A 20,657-nucleotide genomic window follows, 5' to 3' on the forward strand; every position below is an offset into this window, starting at 1 on the left:
AGACCCATCACCTGGTCCCACTATGGGGGACCTTAGGGGGCAGGAAGTTCCCCAATTCCCACCGTGGGGGGGGGGAAGGGGGAGAGAGAGAGATTCATGGGCCAGGCGCATCATCCCCTTGGCCATCCCCTAGATCCAGTGCTTCGGCCCACTGGTTCATCCACAGCTGCTGCTGCTGCTAGCTAGTCAGGTGGCAGCAGTGTGTGCTGGGGTACTGAAGGTTCAGGGTTCAGGCTGCTGCTGATTCATAGATGTTATTGTCAGAAGGGGCCATTATGACCATCTAGTCTGACCTCCTGCGTAACACAGGTCACAGAATTTTGCCAAGTGATGCCTTTGTCAAGCTCATGACTTTTGCTTAAGACGCATGCTGAGAAGTTGTTACAATGCACATAATATAATTACATATAAAATAACTATGCTAAAAGAATATTGTTAATGTTGCAAACTCAAGCACTTGAAAGTTGGGAAATGCCAGGTTTACAGTTGCCTGGGCAACTTTAATTCTGCCCTCTTGTGCACTGCATATGCATTATAGTAGAGTAATTATAGGGTAACATACTATTTTTCCATAGGATCCCTGCTTTGTTTGGGGCACAAATTCAAAGCACAAAGGGGCTGAATTAAGCTTGCATGAGCAACCATAAATCTGGCATTTCCTAACATTCAAATGTTCAATGTTATAACCGAAATGCTGGTTTTTTTTTAACATAGAAAAAACTATGTAATATATAGGGTGAGATTTTCAAAGAATCCTAGGGGAGTTAGGCACCCAAAACTCATTGGAGTTCAATGAAGACTGAGCACCTAACTGTCTTAAGCTTCTTCAAAAATTTCAACCATGTGTTTCAATAATCTAAAGTGTGCCTGAAAGGCTCCTCCTTTAGGAGGATGCAATTTACAGCTGCAGAATTAGCACCCACCCTTCAGTGGCAAGTGTGAGCACTTGAGTCTCACACCATCTAACTGCAGGCTCAAAACAGGTAGCTAGAGGAAGAACTACTCCAATTCATGCCTACTGTTCATTCTGGAGGCACAATTTGCTTTTGCAGAAGGGGAGGCTGGACCCAGTAACATCCTCATAGCAGGGGCGGAGCACAGTGGCTGTTTAACAGTGCACAACAAGACTGCACAACCATTTTTAGGATAGAAAATGAAGAACTGTCAGTGGAAATATTTGTATAAGATAGGAAAAACTGTATTTCATACTCTGAAAGCCATATGTTACGATCTCCTATTTATACTTCCTATTGAAATTTTTATAATACATTACTGATCATAATACAGGAGGTGAAAAACTGTATTTCTATCAGAGTGAAAAATAAATATATTGTAGAGTAAAAGCCATCTGTTGTATACTGAAATCCATGCTATATGTCACCTTGTGAAATGACTCACCAGCCTCACATTATCTTAACTCTATCCCATGGTCTTCCAGTACCATTTAGGAATAACAGCTGCAGAGAACAGAAATGCAGTTAAACTGGCCAGTATTTGGCTGTGTTTTATAGAAATCAAGTTATATTTTTTCATCTCAATATGCATTTCAAGATACTATAAACATAAAGATAACAAATAGCTTTTAAACTTTTCTTATGGTTCCTTAATACCCAACTATTAAATTTCATTTTGAAAAGGGTTTATTTTACAATGCAGAAAAACAACTTCATATTAACTCAGTGAAGTTTCAAAGACCATGTGTTATATTTCAAGGACAAATCTATGACTCCGATTCCAAGCATATTGAGATTTTTTTGCATGTTGTTAAACAAAAATAGCCCAACAACTGTTATGTTTCTCCCAGTGCTTGAACATAATTTATGCAGAGACCACATAAGTTTCTTCAACAATTAATAAAATACTAAGAGCTAAGATGCCCATCATTCCTATTTAAGGGGGGAGGGTGTCCTGTACTCATTTAAAAAAAAATACAGTGTGCATTTGGTAGTTGGTAATGAATTTGTAATAACTGATTCAGTACACTCAAAGGTTTCCAAGCTATGTTTTCACACTTCCATATGAAGAATATGGACCAGATTCTCATTTACACTACGGCTCTTTAGTCTACTCTGGCAGTGTAAAAGGGCCTAAAGAAGGTGTATATATAATTTCTGCCCATTTTAAGGCTCCGTTAGCATAAAGGGACCTTTCAGTATAAATGAGAATCTGGCCCTTTGTATTTTTCATAGCACAATTAACAATGTTTCTACTAAAAACAGATTGATGTAAAATTTTCACAGTGATTCAAAGGGATTTTTCTACACAATTTTTCTGCATTGTTTTTCTGCATTGCATCTACAGACCAGATTCTCCTCTCACTTGATGCAGCATTCAATCTTCTTGTAATATGTCAGTGTTTATTAGACTGTTTGTATAGGTGGATCATTATTCCGGTGCTATGTGATCAGAGAAAATTGCACTAACAACATACTTTTTCTTATTAGGCTAATATTTGTGACTCAAACTGTTTATTTTTAGCTTTGAGGCATTCAGCTTTCCTTTCTCCCCTTCCCCGCATCTTTGTAAATATCATAAATATTGCAGGGGCCTCTGCATGAAAAGCCCCTTTCTGCAATTTGATTGTGACCTTTCTTTGAGTTTCTGTTTACGAACCAACCCATGGATTATGGACCAAATCTTCTCCTGGTGTAAAGCACACAGCTGCACTAACTTTAGCAAAGTTCAGAAAAGCTGGACCTATTTGTGTTACACATAAAGATTATATTCTTATTAATAATATTAATACCAACATTGCAGTTGTACCTAGAGGCCCCAGTGAGAAATCAGGAGTGCTGTTGTGCTAATTGCTGTACAAACAAAACAGACATTCCCTGCTCCACAGAGCCCACAATCTAAAAGAGGTATCAGTCAAGTTAAAGAGATTGTATTTTCCCTTCCATTGCACATCACATAGCAGTGATTTTCACATAAACAACAGGGCCAAAGCTACAGAAGACAGGTCTTTCATGTACATAATCTCCCATTGGAATTATGCGGTACACTTTGACTTCAGCTGTAACTAAACAGGGGAGATGTGTTTTGTGAAAACGGGACAAAAATTGAAGTGCGGGGGGGGAGGGGAAGTGTAATTCGTGTAACATACATCTGCTGCCCTCCTCTTCCAAGGCAACAAACATAAGCTACAAACTGAAGTGTCAAAGATATAGTTACCCAGGGGCCACATGTGCTGAAGAGCTGTTATCATTTCACGCAGAAACATCCTAGAGGATGTCTACCAATGATCGTTCAGGATAATCTTGAGTGATCTCTTGGCCAGAGCCATCTAAATGATCCTAATCCATTTAAGAATAACGGTCTTATCCCTCAATGTTTGCAAAAAAGCACTTAAACAACTACTGAATCGCAAAAGGATTTCATTAACGATGGCAAGCACAAACATAGCCAGATCCTCAGCAGGTGTAAATTGACTTCAAAGAGGTACAGTGATTGGCACCAGATGAGGATCTGGCCCTTTCAAAAGGAAGATTTATTTTTATTGCTGTGAAGCACCCATGTATTTTGGGGATAGGTGCAAAAAGAATTTTATAAATAAATAAAATGTCTATAGTATTAATGGATTCTGTATATTAGATAACCACTGGATCAGCCAAACCCCACAATCTTCCCTTCCTGCCTTTTCTGCACTCATATACTGAGCATTGTAAATATCCAAGGCATCTGAAAAAGGTCAATCTAAACTCACATGAACCTGCATAATCACAAGGGCTGGATATGCTCACAATTCTGTGTATGCAAACATGCTAGGAAAACCACTAAACTTTGCAATGAGAACTTGCGTGATCTCATAGATCCAGCATAAGAAAATGGGTTGATATCATTCCATATATAACTCTTAATGAGACCCAAAGGGCCAAATTCAGACTGGGTGCAAATAAGTACAACTCTGTCTGAATTTGGCCCATACATTTGTTCAGGAACTAATTCAGTTTGGACTGGGGGAGGGGGGGTCCTAGCTGTTACATTCAGGTCTCTTCACTTGCACCTCTCTGTCTTCCCTAGAGTTCTTCCTATCTACAATTATTGGTGATGACACTCTGTGCATTTCTCATCATCAAACCTTTTGCTGCCACCTTCCTGAGAGGCTATGACTTCACATTTCACATTTCGATTTAGAGCAGGGGTTCCCAAACTTGGTTTATGGCTTGTTCAGGGTAAGCCCCTGGCGGGTCGTGAGATGCTGACAGGTTTCAGAGTAGCAGCAGTGTTAGTCTGTATCTGCAAAAAGAAAAGGAGGACTTGTGGCACCTTTGTTAGTCTCTAAGGTGCCACAAGTCCTCCTTTTCTTTTTGTTTACCTGAGCGTCCGCAGATACAGCTGCTCGCAGCTCCCAGTGGCTGCGGTTCACCCTTCCCGGCCAATGGGAGCTCCGGAAAGCAGTGGCCTGGGGTGTTTAGATGTGAGATTCATTTGTGAGGAAGTTTGGCTCCAAATCCAAATTTAGTGGCTCGTCTTTATCTCTGTAATGTGCCATGTATGTGTGTGTGTGCGTGTCCAAATCTATATCTAAATGTTACATAGAATATAGGATGAAGAGTTGTGCATAAAGGTTTTATTAGCACTAGCATTGGATGATCTTCATAATTCACTTGTGAGTTCACATGACCAGTCCAAACTCATGCCAACTATACCACAGTATCATGTATTCCCTGTATGTGTTTGTGTATTAGACATAAATGATGCATTTACCCGAATTTTTGAACAGAGGAGCTGAGCTACTGCTTAAGAATGAGAGCCTCAAGTGAGCCATTCACATAAACAAAACATTTACCGTAGCTATGAACTGTTATGCAAAATGTTCTTTTCCACCTTATTTAAATTCTCAGATTAACTATGTTTCATTTCCTGTTTATAGCAAAGTGGCTGAGGTTGGGGGACAGAGAGTAAGCTTTTCAAATTACCTCCAAATAGAAAGATTTCATGCAGCTGCCACAGTTCTCCTTCAGTTTCTGTTTAGTGTAAAACAGCTGTGTTTTAATGGGTCCAACTTGCCCCTGTTGGGGTGTTTTTAGAAAAACTAAACCTGCATTATACCTCAGGCACAGAGAATGATGACATTTGAAATAATACAGCTGCTTCAGCTCCCATACTGAAAGTGTGTTCAATTGTCAGTATAGTAATTCAGCTTGGGTTAAGCAGAACCAAGTGAAAATCTCCCTGTAGTTACTAACGCCAGTTGAGTAGCTTGTGGAATGTCTGGCTGGATTACCATGTGTCCTCCATGTCTGCCACAGCTCTGTTGTTTTCTGATGGTGACTGCTGGGTCTGAGTTTAGAGCGATTCCCATTTTTATCAATCATTTTTTGTCATCTCAGCTTTTTAAAGTGTCAGAGTAAAAGAAAGAAAACAACATGTTCTCTCTATTCAGTTAAGAGTTTCTAATACAGAGAAGTTTCATGAAGCATAGCAAAGCAGAGCAACAAGGGACCAAATGTCTTTGTTCTGTTCCCAGTTACACCTATGTCCAGAGCAACTGCGTTAACTCAAATGGAATTACTCCAGATTTACTATGAAGTATCTTGGAGCAGATGTTGATCTAATGTCCTTGAATCCCTTTTCACTTTGCGTATCAATCACTGTGCTTGTCTACTGGAATAAGTATATTGCAATAGCTATTCTGGAATAGTCCCCCTGTGGATAATCTATTCCTGAATACAAGTGACTTTGCTTTGTGAGTGGAGTAATTATTCCAGAATAGAGTAATAATTCTGGAATAAAGTCACTTTTATTCCAGAATAGTGTCTACACAGAGGCGTTATTCTGGAGTAGCTAAACTATACCAGAATAGCTGTTCTGGTATAGTCAATTTCCACTGTGTAGACAAGACCATATTACTAGAGATGGTCTGTAGGCTACACTCCTATGCCACAGAACCATGTGTTATTTAATACATTTTTAAAAATAAAATAAAATAAATGTGTATTTGCTTATAGCAGAATTGTCTTGACATTTGGGGTAATGCAGTATTTATCTAGCAGCCTCAAAGAAATTATTTTTATAAACTTCAAATAAAAAATGAAATATTTTAAAAATGAAATACAAAATTTACAATTAAAATATACTAGTAGGAGATTATGTTGACATAGCCTTCTGGAGCACCGTATGTACAGTCTGAAATCCAAAGCCTACCCATCACAGCTGGTGATGAAATGCCATAGTTCAAAATATATAGTTCAAAATACAATTACGAAGAATTAGTTCTGAAATGCTAGATCAAACAAACTGATCTTTAGTTTAGGACTAAAAAAAAATTAACTTCATGTTAAATATCTATTGGTAGAATATTCCCTGGTAGGAGTTTAAGAAAAATAATCCACATACCAGAAAGAATCTTTGTCTTGAGGCATCCAAAAAGCCACCTGTAGGAGGATAAAAAGATGCAGTGTGAGCCCACTGCCCTTTCACTTCTGGAGACTAAATCCTAGTTCATCACAGGGGATATTAGTTGAATGTGCCCATCCTAGCTGCCTGGGAATATTTTTCCACATTACAAAACAACCAAACAAACAGCAATTAATGTTCAAGAGAGCCCCAAGAGTAGACTAGGAGGAGTGTTTCTAGTACAGAGCTGAGAGAGCCATATAGGCCCAGCACTGGCTGCTGCAGGTCAGGATTGGTGCATTGGCAAGGGCCAGGGACAAGCTTGCACATAAAGACTTGTAGGTAAATAGCAAAACCTAAACTTGATCTGATGTCTTCCTGACAGCAAGTGCCAGAACTTAGTTTCAGAGAAGTGTCTTGATTAGATTTAACTGAATTAACCTGTAATCCCTCCCCTGAGCTGTTGCTAATAAATCAGTTTACTCTTGCCTTGGGACCTATGGGTTAAGAATGTAAGAGGACAGACAACATTTTAAGGCCTGCTCTATTACACCAGCGCTACTCAACTGTCTTCAATGGGATTGGAATGTTGGCCTTAAAATGTTGTCTGCCCTTCATATTCCTAACCCTACCGTTTAATGTCTTAAGATCAGAACGTAGCCTTGTGCATTTTATTGGGTTGATCTGGCCATGACAACTTTGCGAGTTAATGATGAGTGTAAGCTTTGTAACGATATGTCTTTTGAGGAGAACTCACACAGAAATCTGGGATTTATTTTTTACGACTAGCAAAGTATTCTTTCGTCCAAAAATTGCACGGTGTACACTTCAGCACAATGAAAAGAAAAGGAGGACTAGTGGCACCTGAGAGACTAACCAGTTTATTTGAGCAGAAGCTTTCATGAGCTACAGCTCACTTCATCGGATGCATCTGATGAAGTGAGCTGTAGCTCACGAAAGCTTCTGCTCAAATAAATTGGTTAGTCTCTAAGGTGCCACTAGTCCTCCTTTTCTTTTTGCGAATACAGACTAACACGGCTGTTACTCTGAAACTTCAGCACAGCAAAGCCTTTGTATGAGCCTTGTTCCCTTAAACACTGAAGTCATCTAATCATTTAACCTTAGGTCAAACATAGCATTCAGTGCCTCAGTGTGTTCCTTTCTAGAATATTCATCAACCAAAGTGTACGGATGGTTTAGAAAATCCTTCCCCACCTCTCTCAATGCTTGTCAGATATAATTTACGAGGCATGCTCATCTGACAAAGTCGTTTTGCTAGGGAAAGGCACAAATTGCTCTGTGTTTGCCAGACATTGTATTGCCAGGTACAAAGTGCTCTAAAAACAGCACTTTAGGGGTATCGAGTGCTAACAAAGCAAAACTATTGCTGCCTCTGTGCTTGATTTGCACTAGGGTACAAAACACATGGATCCAAGAGCGTAATGATTGTCCTTTCAAGGAGTGTTTTAAATCAATTTCTAATGACATTGGGAAAAGAGATTCTCTGTCGTGCCCAAAGAAATATTCAGATGAATTCCTGATTTTTCTGAAAGAGATGAGCACTTATTTTGGAAAATGGAAAGGTAAGTTAGGGGTTCTCAGGACAAATTTTTGTGGCCTCAGAGTGCGATCCCCAACTCTTGCTGGAGGCCACTCTCACGCTTTTTCCTAAAATACTTAATTAGCTTTAGGAAAAGCAAATAAATATGCACATATACACATCCAAATCATTGTAATTTATTTATTGCTAGTTGGCAAGTCTGTTGTGAAAAGTGATATTAACAAACATACAGGTATCACTTTTCACAGCAGACTTACTCAGCCCAGGCAAGACTGGGGACAAATTAAGCTCTGGATGGGGGGCTGGGGGAGGCAGCGAGGACCAGGGGTGATGGGTGGAATGGCGGGTTAGGGGAGGCAGCAGGGGGCTGGAGCCCACAGCCCGAAGCCTCATGGCCGGGGGACAGAGCCCGGGGATGGAGCCCGAAGCTGTGTGGCTGGAGCCTGGGGCCTGCTGCCGCACAGCCAGAGCCCCGGGCTGGAGCCCGAAGCCCTACGGCCAGAGCCTGCCGCCCCACCACCTCAGGGCTAAAGCCCAAAGCCTGAGCCCCATTGCACCTGGGAAGGTGGGGAACTCATTGGCTGCCTGCTCCGACAGCGGTGTGCCCCAGGTATCTCCAGATGGGGGTCAGGCCCAACTCCTGCTGGTGGCCCCAGCAACCAACACCAAGGCAGTGCATCCAGGAGCAACAGGGAGTGGGAGGGGCTGCTACTTTGCCACACCCCACAATCAGAGCCCAGGAGGCTGTGGCTGCAAGAAAAGTCCCTGGTGGCCTCATTTGAGAAATGCGAATATTGAGAACACTTAGTGTAGAAGCACGTGAAGCACAGGTGCAAAAGATCTGTAGTTCATCACAACATTCCCTGCATTTAGTCACTGGGAGTATAGTTTTCAAAAGTACCAAACTCCCAGTTTCTAAAGTGCCTTAGTCACTTAGGAGCCTAAGTCCTTTTGAAAATCAATGAGACTTTTGAAAATCAATTTTGGTGCTTCTGAAAATGGGATTAGGCTCCTAAGTCACTTAAGCACTTTTGAAAATATTACCCATTGTCTATATTTTAGGATGGTGCATTATGAAAATGTCATACAGGCAGGAATGGTTACCTGAAGAACTGAAAAGAACTCCATTAATTTGTATCTGCTTAATTTAATATTTATTAAAAACTGCACATTCTAATAGCAAGACATTTTCCTGGTCAACTATTATCTTTTGTAATCCAAACTGACAGTGTAAGTAATCTGGTTGAATTTACTTTGCTCAGCTAGCTCTCTGGATGTCCTGGGTAATGAAGACTAGTAAGGTTGCTATTATTAATTATTATTATTATTTATTATTAGACCAAAGAGCCAGGGCCCCACCTTGACCAGAGTGGGGTGGCGTAACGGCAGAGCCCCTTCCCATCTGGTATGATAGTGGGGTGGTTGAGCCAAATTTGAGTGAATGACATTGTGACCTAACACTCAGGACAACAATGTCACTCGCATTTGGACCTATCACCCTCCATCAGAATAAGTGGCATTGTAATCTGGCACATGCAGTTGCAATGTCATTCAAATTTGAGGAGGCCAGGCAGGTAACCTGGGCCCTCCCTCTGAGGCAAAATTCTGATCAGAGGCCTCTTTTTATACAAAGAGGTATATTTTTCAAAAGGGCCAAACCTGGCCACCTTTCTGCAGGTGCAATTTGTGATTGCAAAATGGATTGTGAATGCAAATCAGAATACTTGGCTCTTCTGCTACCTGATTTCTGCTCTCCATCACGTAGCTGGAGGAGCTGGTCCTCAGATTTACAAGAGCAACCCAATTGCAGGAACAAACTGCACCCCCAGAATGGAAGCTGCTTTTTTGAAAATTTGATTCAAAGCATGTGGAATGGTACTCAGTACTTGTGGCCTGATTCAAAGCCCACTGAATTTAATAGAAAGATTTCTAATGACTTCAAAGAACTTTGGATCAGGCCCTGAGACACTACAGTGATGGGAGCAACAGAACTACAACCGAAGACAGATAGTTACTTTCCTCTGTAAAACACTTGCACCCTTCCCAGGTGTGAGACCAAAGTTAGCAAACCCTGGGATAAATTTTCAGGGGTATGGACAAAAAATTAGACTCACAATTCTTCCTCTTCTTACTGGAGCTGTGCTCCTTTGGCCACATCACTCAGTTTTTTACTCAGTCCTCAAACAGGCAAAGCTCCCACTGAATTGAGTACCAGCCTTGCCTGAGCAAGGACTGAGTAATTGCTGAATAATGTCTTTCGGATTTGACCTTTTAATTTCCCAGCACTCATTCATAAAGGTGCATCATGCGAAATCTGTACATTAATGTTTTCTTAAAGGAAGGATTTCCTGTAAAAGATTTGGCACTTCTTGAGCTGTGCAGATTGCCTGTCCAGGTCTATCACCACCTGGCACCTGTGCTTTAAGCATTCCAGCCAATTTATGACTAGTCCTTCAAACAGATGGGAGTGATTAAAGACAGCCAAGAGACGATCTGTGAGCATCCATTGTGGTCATTGTTAAAAGGATTCTGAGCCAGGAGCAATGCAGTAGATATCCGTGGCCTGTTTGTGGACCAACAGCTAAAAAGAGTCTTCATCACTAATCTAGTTATGTGCTGAGTTAACTTTCCAAAAGAATAAAATGCCTTTTGTGACCTCCTGATAACTGTTATGGTTTGAGCAAAACACAAATCCCATCTGCAATTAGATATTCAAGCAATTTAGATGGTCATTGTTTAGTTTGCTTTGATAAACTATGGAAACTTTGATATTGAGCCAAATTCATCACTGGGGTCATTCTGTTGACTTTAATGGAGTTAATGGATTTGAAACTTTTTATCTAGAGGTTTGCTGGGGGTGGAGGAAATTAATTATTATTTATATAGTACTATAGGTAGAAACTATATTATTTTTCATTTATTTTTAATGTGGTAATGCCTAAAAATCCCAATCAGAACCACTGGTCCATTATAGGAGGCACTGTATACACACAAAATGAAAATACAGTCCCTGCCTTAAGTATATAAAAATAGAATTCTTTAAGGTAACTTCCGGACTCAGTAACCCAATATGGCAGATAAAATTCTAGTTTATCAGCCTGAGATATTTTGGACCAGAAGTATTACAGGAAATAAGATGTTATCCAGGTCAGAAAGACCCTACCTGAACATTTCATTTAAGAGCAATCAGCAATGGTCCACTTTTAGTTCAGTAAGAGCAGGAAGTTACTCACTGATGTCAAAGAAACATCCATGTTGCTAATAAGAACCACAGAATACCTAAATTGAAAAAATGTTTAATCAAAGAAAATTGATCAACGATCTAGGCATCCTGCAGCTGGAAAATAATATTTGACATAGTACAAAGTATATCGTTAAAAACATGAAATAGTAACTGAGAAATCTTCATTTGCTTTATCTTCCTCATGAACCAAAGTGATCATTGGGGCTTAAAACTATGGATTGCATGTATGTGACAACGTGACTCTCAGCACTAGCTGATATTAGCAGTTATCATCAACTTATTATAACATTACTCTTCTCCACTAACATAGAACTAGAGATCATTTGAAACCACATGAAAATTCCTTAAAGAAATAAAGGGCAAAAATTTCAAAAGTACATAAGCAATTTAGGCTCCTAAATCCCATTTTCAAAAATTACGTAGGCACTTAGAAATCTAAGTCTCATTGAAAGTTCACAGGATTTAGGCTCGTAAGAGCCTATGCCACTTTTGAAAATGGGATTTAGGCTCCTAAGTCACACAGGTACTTTTGAATATTTTATCCAAAGTGTTTAACAATGTGTGTTGACACTGTGCATAAACAGTGTAAATTTGCTGAAAGATGTAGATTACGGATGGCAAAGGACAATCAAAGTGAATGAAGTCAGTGAATGGCAGGATAAGCTCCTATCAATCTAAATAACAGAGTCACCAAGTACCAACACTAAGGTGTCTATATTAGATGAGCCATTGTACTGTTATTACTAAATCTGCTTCTCAAGTAACCAATAGAGTCTGGTGTGACTAAGTGGTTGAAGAATGATTTTAGGCCAAGATCTTCAAAAATAACTAGTGATTTTGGGCACCTAACTTAAGACTCCTTGAAGGAGTCTGATTTCCACAGGGCAGGTGCTCCATATTTTCAAAATATCAGATCCCTTTAAGGTCTTCCAAGTTGGGCTCCCAAAAAACTCAGGTATGCAAAATCCCTAGTAACTTTTGAAAATCTTGATTTTAATAAATTATTATTTGCCATCTCATCTCCTAGATCATCCTTGTATCTGTTATATCTTAGCATGCAAATATGTAATTATGTGTGAGAATGTGAATAATGCAAAACCTTCTTTCCTACGTCTGCCATAATACCAAAAACATCCTATGAACCATAGCACAGTAACTAACTCAGTGCAACTAGAATTTTCATGTGAATTTTGCTTGACCTCTTTAGAAAAAAACAGTTACTCACCTTCTCGTAACTGTTGTTCTTCGAGATGTGTTGTTCATCTCCACTCCAATCAGGTGTGCACGCGCTGCATGCATGACAACTGGAAGATTTTTCCTCTAATAGTATCCATAGGGTCAGCCTGGGCAACCCCTGGAGTTGCGCCTTCATGGCGCCCAGTATAGGGCCCTGCCGACCCAACCCCCCATCAGTTCCTTCTTGCCGGCTACTCCGACAGTGGCGTAGGAGGGTGGGTATTGGAATGGACATGAACAATACATCTCGAAGAATAACAGTTAAGAGAAGGTGAGTAACCGTTTTTTCTTCTTCGAGTGCTTGTTCATGTCAATTCCAGTCAGGTGACTCCGAAGCCCAAGTTCCAGGGTCGGAGTTGTCTACTGATTGGAGCACTGCTCTACCAAAGGCCACGTCGTCTCTGGCCTGCTGGGTAATTGTGTAGTGCGCAGTGAAAGTATGTATGGAGGACCACGTCACCACTCTGCATATTTCCTGGGTGGGAACCTGCACCAGGAATGCCATTGAAGAGGCCTGAGCCCTGGTGGAGTGCGCAGTAATTGGAGGAGCGGGCACCCCTGCCAGGCTGTAGCACTCATGGATGCAGGACATGATCCATGAAGAAATTCATTGAGAAGAGATGGGAAGATCTTTCATTCTGTCCGCCACTGCCATGAATATCTGGACAGACTTTCGGAACGGCTTCATTCTCTCGATGTAAGAGGCCAGGGCTCTGCAGACATCCAATGAGTGAAGCCTCTGCTCTCTGCCACTTGAGTGCAACTTAGGATAGGCTACTGGGAGGATGATGTCCTGATTAATGTGAAATTGGGAGACAACCTTCAGGAGGAAAGCTGGGTGTGGCTTGTGCTGCGCCCTGTCCTTATAGAACATGGTGTAAGGAGGCTCTGATGTTAATGCCTTGAGCTCAGACACCCTCCTGGCTGAGGTTATCGCTACCAGAAATGCCATCATGTATGAGAGATAGAGCAGGGAGCACGTCGCCAGTGGTTCAAAGGGCAGACCCATCAGTTTAGAAAGGACGAGGTTGAGGTCCCAAGCTGGGATCAGTTGCCTGACCTGTGGATATAGCCTGTTGAGACCTTTCAGAAAACGACTGACCATAGGGTTGGTGAAGACCGATCGGCTGGCTGTACCTGGATGGAAGGCTGAAATGGTGGCCAGGTGAACCCTTATTGACGACATGGACAGACCTTGCTGCTTGAGATGGAGGAGGTAGTCCAATATAAGCAGGATAGTGGCGAGAGTCAGAGATGAATGATGCTGTGCCACCCAGATTGAAAATCTCTTCCACTTGGCAAGGTAGGTAGCCCTGGTCAGGGCCAGCTCCAGGCACCAGCTTTCCAAGCAGGTGCTTGGGGTGGCATTTAGAATGGGGCGGCAGTCCGTGTCCTGTGGTGGCAATTTGGCGGCAGCTCCACCGTTCTTCCCACCGCCATGGCTTTTGGCGGCAGCTCTGCCACTGTTGCGGCGGCGGCAATTCGGCAGTGACTGCTTGGGGCAGCAAAATTCGTATAGCCGCCCCTGGCCTTGGTGGAGGGTTTCCTACCGTCCAGGTGGACTTGTCTAACCCAGTCCAAGCAGGCAAGCTCCATCGGGTTCAGCCATGGAGCTTCCACACCGTGAGGTGCAATGACTTGAGGTTTGGGTGCTGAAGGCATCCATGGTCCTGAGTTATTAAGTCCAGGAAGAGCGGCAAGGTGACTGGGGCTTCCATGGACATTTCCAGGAGTGATGTGTACCAGTATTGGCAGGGCCAGGCTGGAGCTACCAGTATCACCAAAGCCTGTTCCCTCCGTATTTTCAGGAGTACCTTGTGAACGAGCGGGGTGGGCAGGAACACATAAAGGCTGATATATAAAGGCCAACATCATCGCTAGTTTGCCCACAGAATGTACCAGGCCCGGAACCGGTGCTGGCGATCTCTCGCCTAGGAGGTGAGCGTGGTGCTGTAAGCGCCAAAAGGTCCACTGCTGCCTCGGAGTGTCTCTGGTGTAGAGAGGAGCTGGAGGTCTTTGTGGCGGCGCGTCAGTGAGCAGTGCCGGTCCGGACTCAACTGGACCCATCTCGGGGCAGGAGTCAATGGAATCCCCACCGAATGGGTACCCGATAGGGGCTTGTTGGCCAACTGGTCTTTATACCTGGCTGGGGAGCGCCCTCTGTCAGCCTTTTTCCTTTTGTGGGGCACTGGGGAGCACCACCGGTGCCTCACCGATGTCTGGGGCCTGTGGGCGGAGCCATGGCAGTGCCAAGGGTCTCTAGCAGAGTCCTTCTTCGGCACCGGTTCGCACATGGACAGTACTGGAGCACTGTGCACCAAGAATGCGGCACTCGAAGTTGGATCTGCCACACCCGGCTCTGACTGAGGACGAAATGCTGCCTCCATAAACAACAGTCGGATGTGCTCCTCCATGTCTTTAAGAGTCCCGGGGCAAAAATTTCTACAGATTTTGCACTGATCTCTAAGACGCCCCTCGCTTAGACACTTCAAGCACGAAGTGTGTGGGTCATTTTTTGCATAAACCTGCCACAGTCCGAGCATGGTTTAAAGCCCAGAGACCAAGGCATAACCCAGTGCCGGGGAAAAACATCAGTGGGGGGACCCCCCCGAAGGAAAAAGCTACTACACTAACACTAACTAACTATATACACAAACACTGCTAACACGTGCTTGCTGAGGCAAGAGCAACGGGGAGTTCCAGCTAGCCATCACAGGCAGTAAGAAGGAACTGAGTGGGGGTCGGGTCGACAGAGCCCTATGTTGGGCGCCATGAAGGCGTGACTCCAGGGGGCATCCAGGCTGACCCTACGGATACTGCTAGGGGAAAAATCTTCCAGCTGTCGTGCATGTGGTGTGCGCACACCTGTTTGGAATTGACATGAACAAGCACTCAAAGAAGAATATTTATTTACTGCATGCATATTGTGTCAGAATATTTGAAATCATTCTACATTGTTGCTGTAAACTGTTTCTAAATTCAAGGATCCATCTATTAGAATTCCACATCCACATCTTACTTTTTTTATTGAACTGTGTGCTTCAGGCAATTATCAGTTATATAACAATTCTTTTCAAATATTTAGACCAAGCTGAGGACAAGCTTTATTGAATGAGAAGACGGGCAAACAATATGTGACAGTTATTCGTGATATGAAGTGGTATGTTACTCAGCTATGTACTGGAGCTGATTTGTTTTTTATGGTGCTCTAGGGTTGAAAGCAGAGAATATTGCAGTCACATTTAGAGAAGGATGTGAAAGTAATGATTTTCAGAAAGATGGCAAGAACATCTCTTCATTTGAGCCTGATTAACAAGAAAGGTTCATGGTAGAGCTTCAGTTTATGAATCAAATCACAAGCCAAGTCATTGGGGCTAACTATAAACATTAGAAAAAGAATAGCACCAAGTGAGAGAGAAGCTCACAGTGAGTGGCAGGAAATACAAACAGAGTAGTCTCACCAGTTTGCCACTTCCCTAGCTCATCCTCATTTAGCCTCTTATTCAGGATATCACTGAAGCTTCTGCTTAAAGTGAAGTGCATATTTAAGTCAAGTATCAGAGGGGTAGCCGTGTTAGTCTGGATCTGTAAAAGCGGCAAAGAGTCCTGTGGCACCTTATAGACTAACAGACATAGGTCACAGAGGTCTGTGAAAGTGGGAGATGGTTGTCCAGGATGGGTTGTACAACCCACACTTTCACAGACCTTGGGAGGCAGGCCAGTCCTCGCCCACAGACAACCCGCCAACCTGAAGCATATTCTCACCAGCAACTACACACCGCACCATAGTAATTCTAACTCAGGAACCAATCCATGCAATAAACCTCGATGCCAACTCTGCCCACATATCTACACCAGCGACACCATCACGGGACCTAACCAGATCAGCCACACCATCACCGGTTCATTCACCTGCATGTCCACCAATCTAATATACACCATCATGTGCCAGCAATGCCCCTCTGCTATGTACATCGGCCAAACTCGACAGTCCATACGTAAAAGGATAAATGGACACAGATCAGATATTAGGAATGGCAATATACAAAAACCTGTAGGAGAACACTTCAACCTCCCTGGACACACAATAGCAGATTTAAAGGTAGCCATCCTGCAGCAAAAATACTTCAGGACCAGACTTCAAAGAGAAACTGCTGAGCTTCAGTTCATTTGCAAATTTGACCCCATCAGCTCAGGATGAAACAGACTGTGACTGGCTCGCCAACTACAAAAGCAGTTTCTCCTCCCTTGGTGTTCACACCTCAACTGCTAGAAGAGGGCCTCATCCTCCCTGATTGAACTAACCTCGTTATCCCTAGCCTGATTCTTGCTTGCATATTTATATCTGCCTCTGGAAGTTTCCACTACATGCATCTGGGTATTCACCCACAAAAGCTTATGCTCCAACACGTCTGTTAGTCTATAAGGTGCCACAGGACTCTTTGCCACATATTTAAGTGTTTTTCTAAATAGTATGGACTTAAGCACAAGCTTTCCTGGATCAAGGCCTCAGGGAGTAGGGCACAGCTGAACTTGATTTTCAGTGTAGATTAAAGGAGTTGTATCATAAATTCATTATTACTTCCCTGTCCTTGTTCATTTGAAAATGAACATTGAACTGTGAATCCTGTCCAAGATTGCCAAGGTGCAATTAGCAGGTATAGACATAAGGCCAGATACATAAAAATTAACAAACGAATGCAAATAAACAGCAACTAATCTCTAAGTGTTTCTTGTCTATCCTACCTAAACCAAGGGCATCTTTTTGTGTTGTTTAAAATAAACCCTGAAGACAAGTTGGCTGTCTTCTCATGACCACATCTCCAAAACATCCATATTTTTAAAATACAGTTTATTACATGGGCAATGAGTTTGGAGAACCTGGAAAGTGATTTCATTTTAAGAATCAATACTGGATGTAATGTCTTTGCTTTCAATAGCAATTGGTGTCTTGGCTTCACTGCCCCCTCAAACAATATATTTAGTATCATACTTCTTGGCTTTCCTTGACGTACTGGAAAATCAAATAGCTGATGTTGAAATTACAGTCCCTTCAGGGTTTTGTCCATGTTACTGGAGGTTCCAATTTGGTAAAGTTTCATGCTCAACCAGTAATATACAAGTTAGTTTAGAATTTACAATGGCATTGTCAAGCCCTTCAAACAGATGATGTACACTTTACCATCTGCTGATTATACCCATAATGTGGTTCTCTCATAGGCTTGAAACTTGCTTCCTCAACCTCAGAAACAGAGTTCTTTATGATTTTCCAGTGCTCCCAGTTGGTTTGAACATTAGAACCCTGGTTCTTCACTGCCCTCATGACTTGTGTTGTCATTGACACCTCCACAGTGTGCATGTAATATGCTACCAAATTGGGATTGTAGCATTTTATGGCTTCTTTGCATTCACTTTGCACACTTATAAATGAATACACAAGGTCTAAGGCAGTAGATGATAAGGCCTTTGATAAATTCATAAAGGAGCACACAGGTGAGTAACTCTGCTTCCAACACATAGATAATGAAGCTTGGCAGTGTTGGGTTTTTTGGTTTTTTTCACCCTTGACTTGTTTCTGTTTATTTTCCATCCAAACGATGTGCAGAGTCCAGAATAAAATGCAGGCAGGATTTACGTAGACAGTATCTTCAAAGTGGAGGGTGTACTTCCCAAATCGAGGAGATCTACCCATGCAAACTGATTGAGCTAGCGTGCTAAAAATAGAGCATAGCCACAGTGATGTGAGTGGCAGAAGGCACTAGCCAACCGGAGTATGTGCCTAATGTCTCAGACAGGTACACATTTGGGACAGCTAGTCCCTCCTGCCACTTGCATTGTCACAACTACACATTTTATTTTTATATGCTGGCTCTAAAGTGCAGACACACAGTACAATGGAATCTCTGCTTTCCCTTCTCTAGTTTCTTTACACATGGTGTGTACAAGAGTTTTTGTAATTTAAAAAAAAACACATTGGATATTTCCCCCTGCCATTACATTTACTTTAAACTTCCAATAGTTAGTTGGTTTATAGCTGAGGATGAGATTCAACAGGCGTCATCCCATCTGGCTCCCTTGCTGCTCCAGGTTGAGCAACTCCCTACATTTTCACATTAGTGCATTACATTGAGCTAACTCCTGCAGTGGGTATGGAAGAAGAAGAGTGCAATCAGCCACAGATCTTCACACAAGTAGTGATGCATGCAAAAGGGCTTTCCAGCTGACACCCTTTGATGGCCCACAAGAGTCTGCTGGCAGATCTGCCATGTTGTGTGGGTGTGATATGCCAAAAGAGATATGGTTTTCAGGAATAGGGATGTGGCTGGACCACAGTCAGGTGTATATGTATGCCGCCAACTATAGAATACGCTAGCAGGTCTCACTGGAAATAGACCTGTTGCTCCTTGAGCAATAAACAGTGCCTCATAGTGCATTGTACTAAAATGACCTGTAGCATCATGCCCTGCTATGGCCCAATGTCTTTTGTGCCCAATGAGCTTCACAGCATCGCCAAGTATCTACTGCTGCCATCAATGCACTGGCTTTTGGGTAACAGACCAGGATTTGGCCTTATGTATCTTATTATATCCTGCCATTCATTTAAGCAAATTGTGTTATTTTTGGTCTACACTGGGGAGGGGAAGGGGGGGAATCGATCTAAGTTACGCAACTTCAGCTACGTGAATAACATAACTGAAGTCAACTTACTTAGATAGACTTACTGTGGTGACTTTGCCGCGGTGAGTCGACTGCTGCCGCTCCCCCATCGACTCTGCCTGCGCCTCTCGCAGCAGTGGAGTACAGGAGTCGACGGGAGACCGCTCGGGGGTCGATTTATCACATCTAGACAAGACACGATAAATCGATCCCCGCCGGTCTGGCGGGTAGTGTAGACATACCCTTAGTGTTTATTAGCCTTAAAACAGACACATTAACAAGCTAGCAAATGGGGACTTTTCAGCCAAGGTTTTTCAGTCGTGGTTCTCCTTGCTTTGCAGGATCCTAAACATTTCAAGTCAGAGAAGACGGGGAGAGGCCTATTAAAAGAAGGCTGGAGGGAGACACACCAGCCGATCATGTGCTCCTACAAACTGGTGACTGTGAAATTTGAAGTCTGGGGACTTCAAACTAGAGTAGAACAATTTGTACATAAGGTCAGTGAATGCCTATATGCTGTTATCTTGCACAGGAGTAGGGCTAGAGCACAAGTGGAACTAGAGCATTATCCTGACCTGCACATGAATAGGACTAGAGATGGGCTGAGCCAGGAAGTTCAGGTTTAGATCTGGTTCCAAACCTCCTTAACATTCAAGGGTGATTCGATCTGGGGTTTTCATGTGTCAATTAAAGAGAAGAGGCCCAGCTGCAAAATTAATCTCTGGATACAAACTTCCCCAAAGGCTCAAGTTACTCAGATCCAAGGCTTAGTTTTTCTCCCATCTCTGAGTACAGCCAGCAATAACGTTTCCAGTGCTGTGATCCTTATGTGGGCAGAATTAACAACATCCTTGCCCAAGAGACCTCCACTGCTGGTAAAATAATATTTGTGCCAATGACAACAGCTTTATTGTGACAATTGTGAGCTGTTAGATTAATATAATACAATGTTTCTAGACTGAAATATTTTTTCCCCTGTGATTTCATTACTTGAAGCTTTTAAAGTCTGTATTGCACTTTATCAGCAGTTCATTTAATTTTACCACAATTAAACAAACACTGTGGGTCTGACTCTGACCTCACTCACTCTGATTTTACACCACTGACATCAGTGTAGTTACTCCCAGTGTACTGAAAGTGAGAGCAGAATGTGAAGCCAAACAGTTACTTCAGTTTGATAGCTCTATTGGCTTTAATGGCTATCTATCTGGATGCAGTAAAAGCTTATTAATTCTCATTATGCTAATCTGCCAATCTCAAAATACTAAAAACAAAAACCGTGGCAGTCTCAACCCACTCCTTTGATTTAGAGTCTGATTCTAACCTCAGTCTTACTGATGTAAATCAAGAATGTCTCCTCTGAAGTCACAAGAGCTACACCAGTAAGAAACCAGTGTAAATGAGATCAGAATTGGACCATTAGCGTAATATTAAGCTATCACTGAACGAGAGTTTCTAGACAACTAAGTTGGACTTACTGCAATAGTTCTGATGCCTTTTGCACATTCATCTGATTTCCTGAAGTTTAGCATGCTTGGCTCTCAAGTGTATATTATTGTTCATTTTCACTGGATGTGTGGTTCCTTCTTCTAAAACCAGATATCTCAGGGCATGTACAGA

General features: G+C 42.3%; 1 protein-coding gene across 1 annotated transcript in view; it reads left to right on the plus strand.

The window, feature by feature from the left end:
• The window catches only part of PITPNC1 (phosphatidylinositol transfer protein cytoplasmic 1), a 197,738-nt gene that overhangs the window by 159,711 nt on the left and 17,370 nt on the right, over nucleotides 1-20,657 (plus strand). The window contains 1 exon segment of the mRNA XM_077834431.1: nucleotides 19,379-19,534. Coding sequence (XP_077690557.1) covers nucleotides 19,379-19,534 — 156 coding nt within the window.

The sequence above is a fragment of the Eretmochelys imbricata genome, chromosome 14, assembly GCF_965152235.1.
Source record: "Eretmochelys imbricata isolate rEreImb1 chromosome 14, rEreImb1.hap1, whole genome shotgun sequence".
NCBI lineage: Eukaryota > Metazoa > Chordata > Testudines > Cheloniidae > Eretmochelys > Eretmochelys imbricata.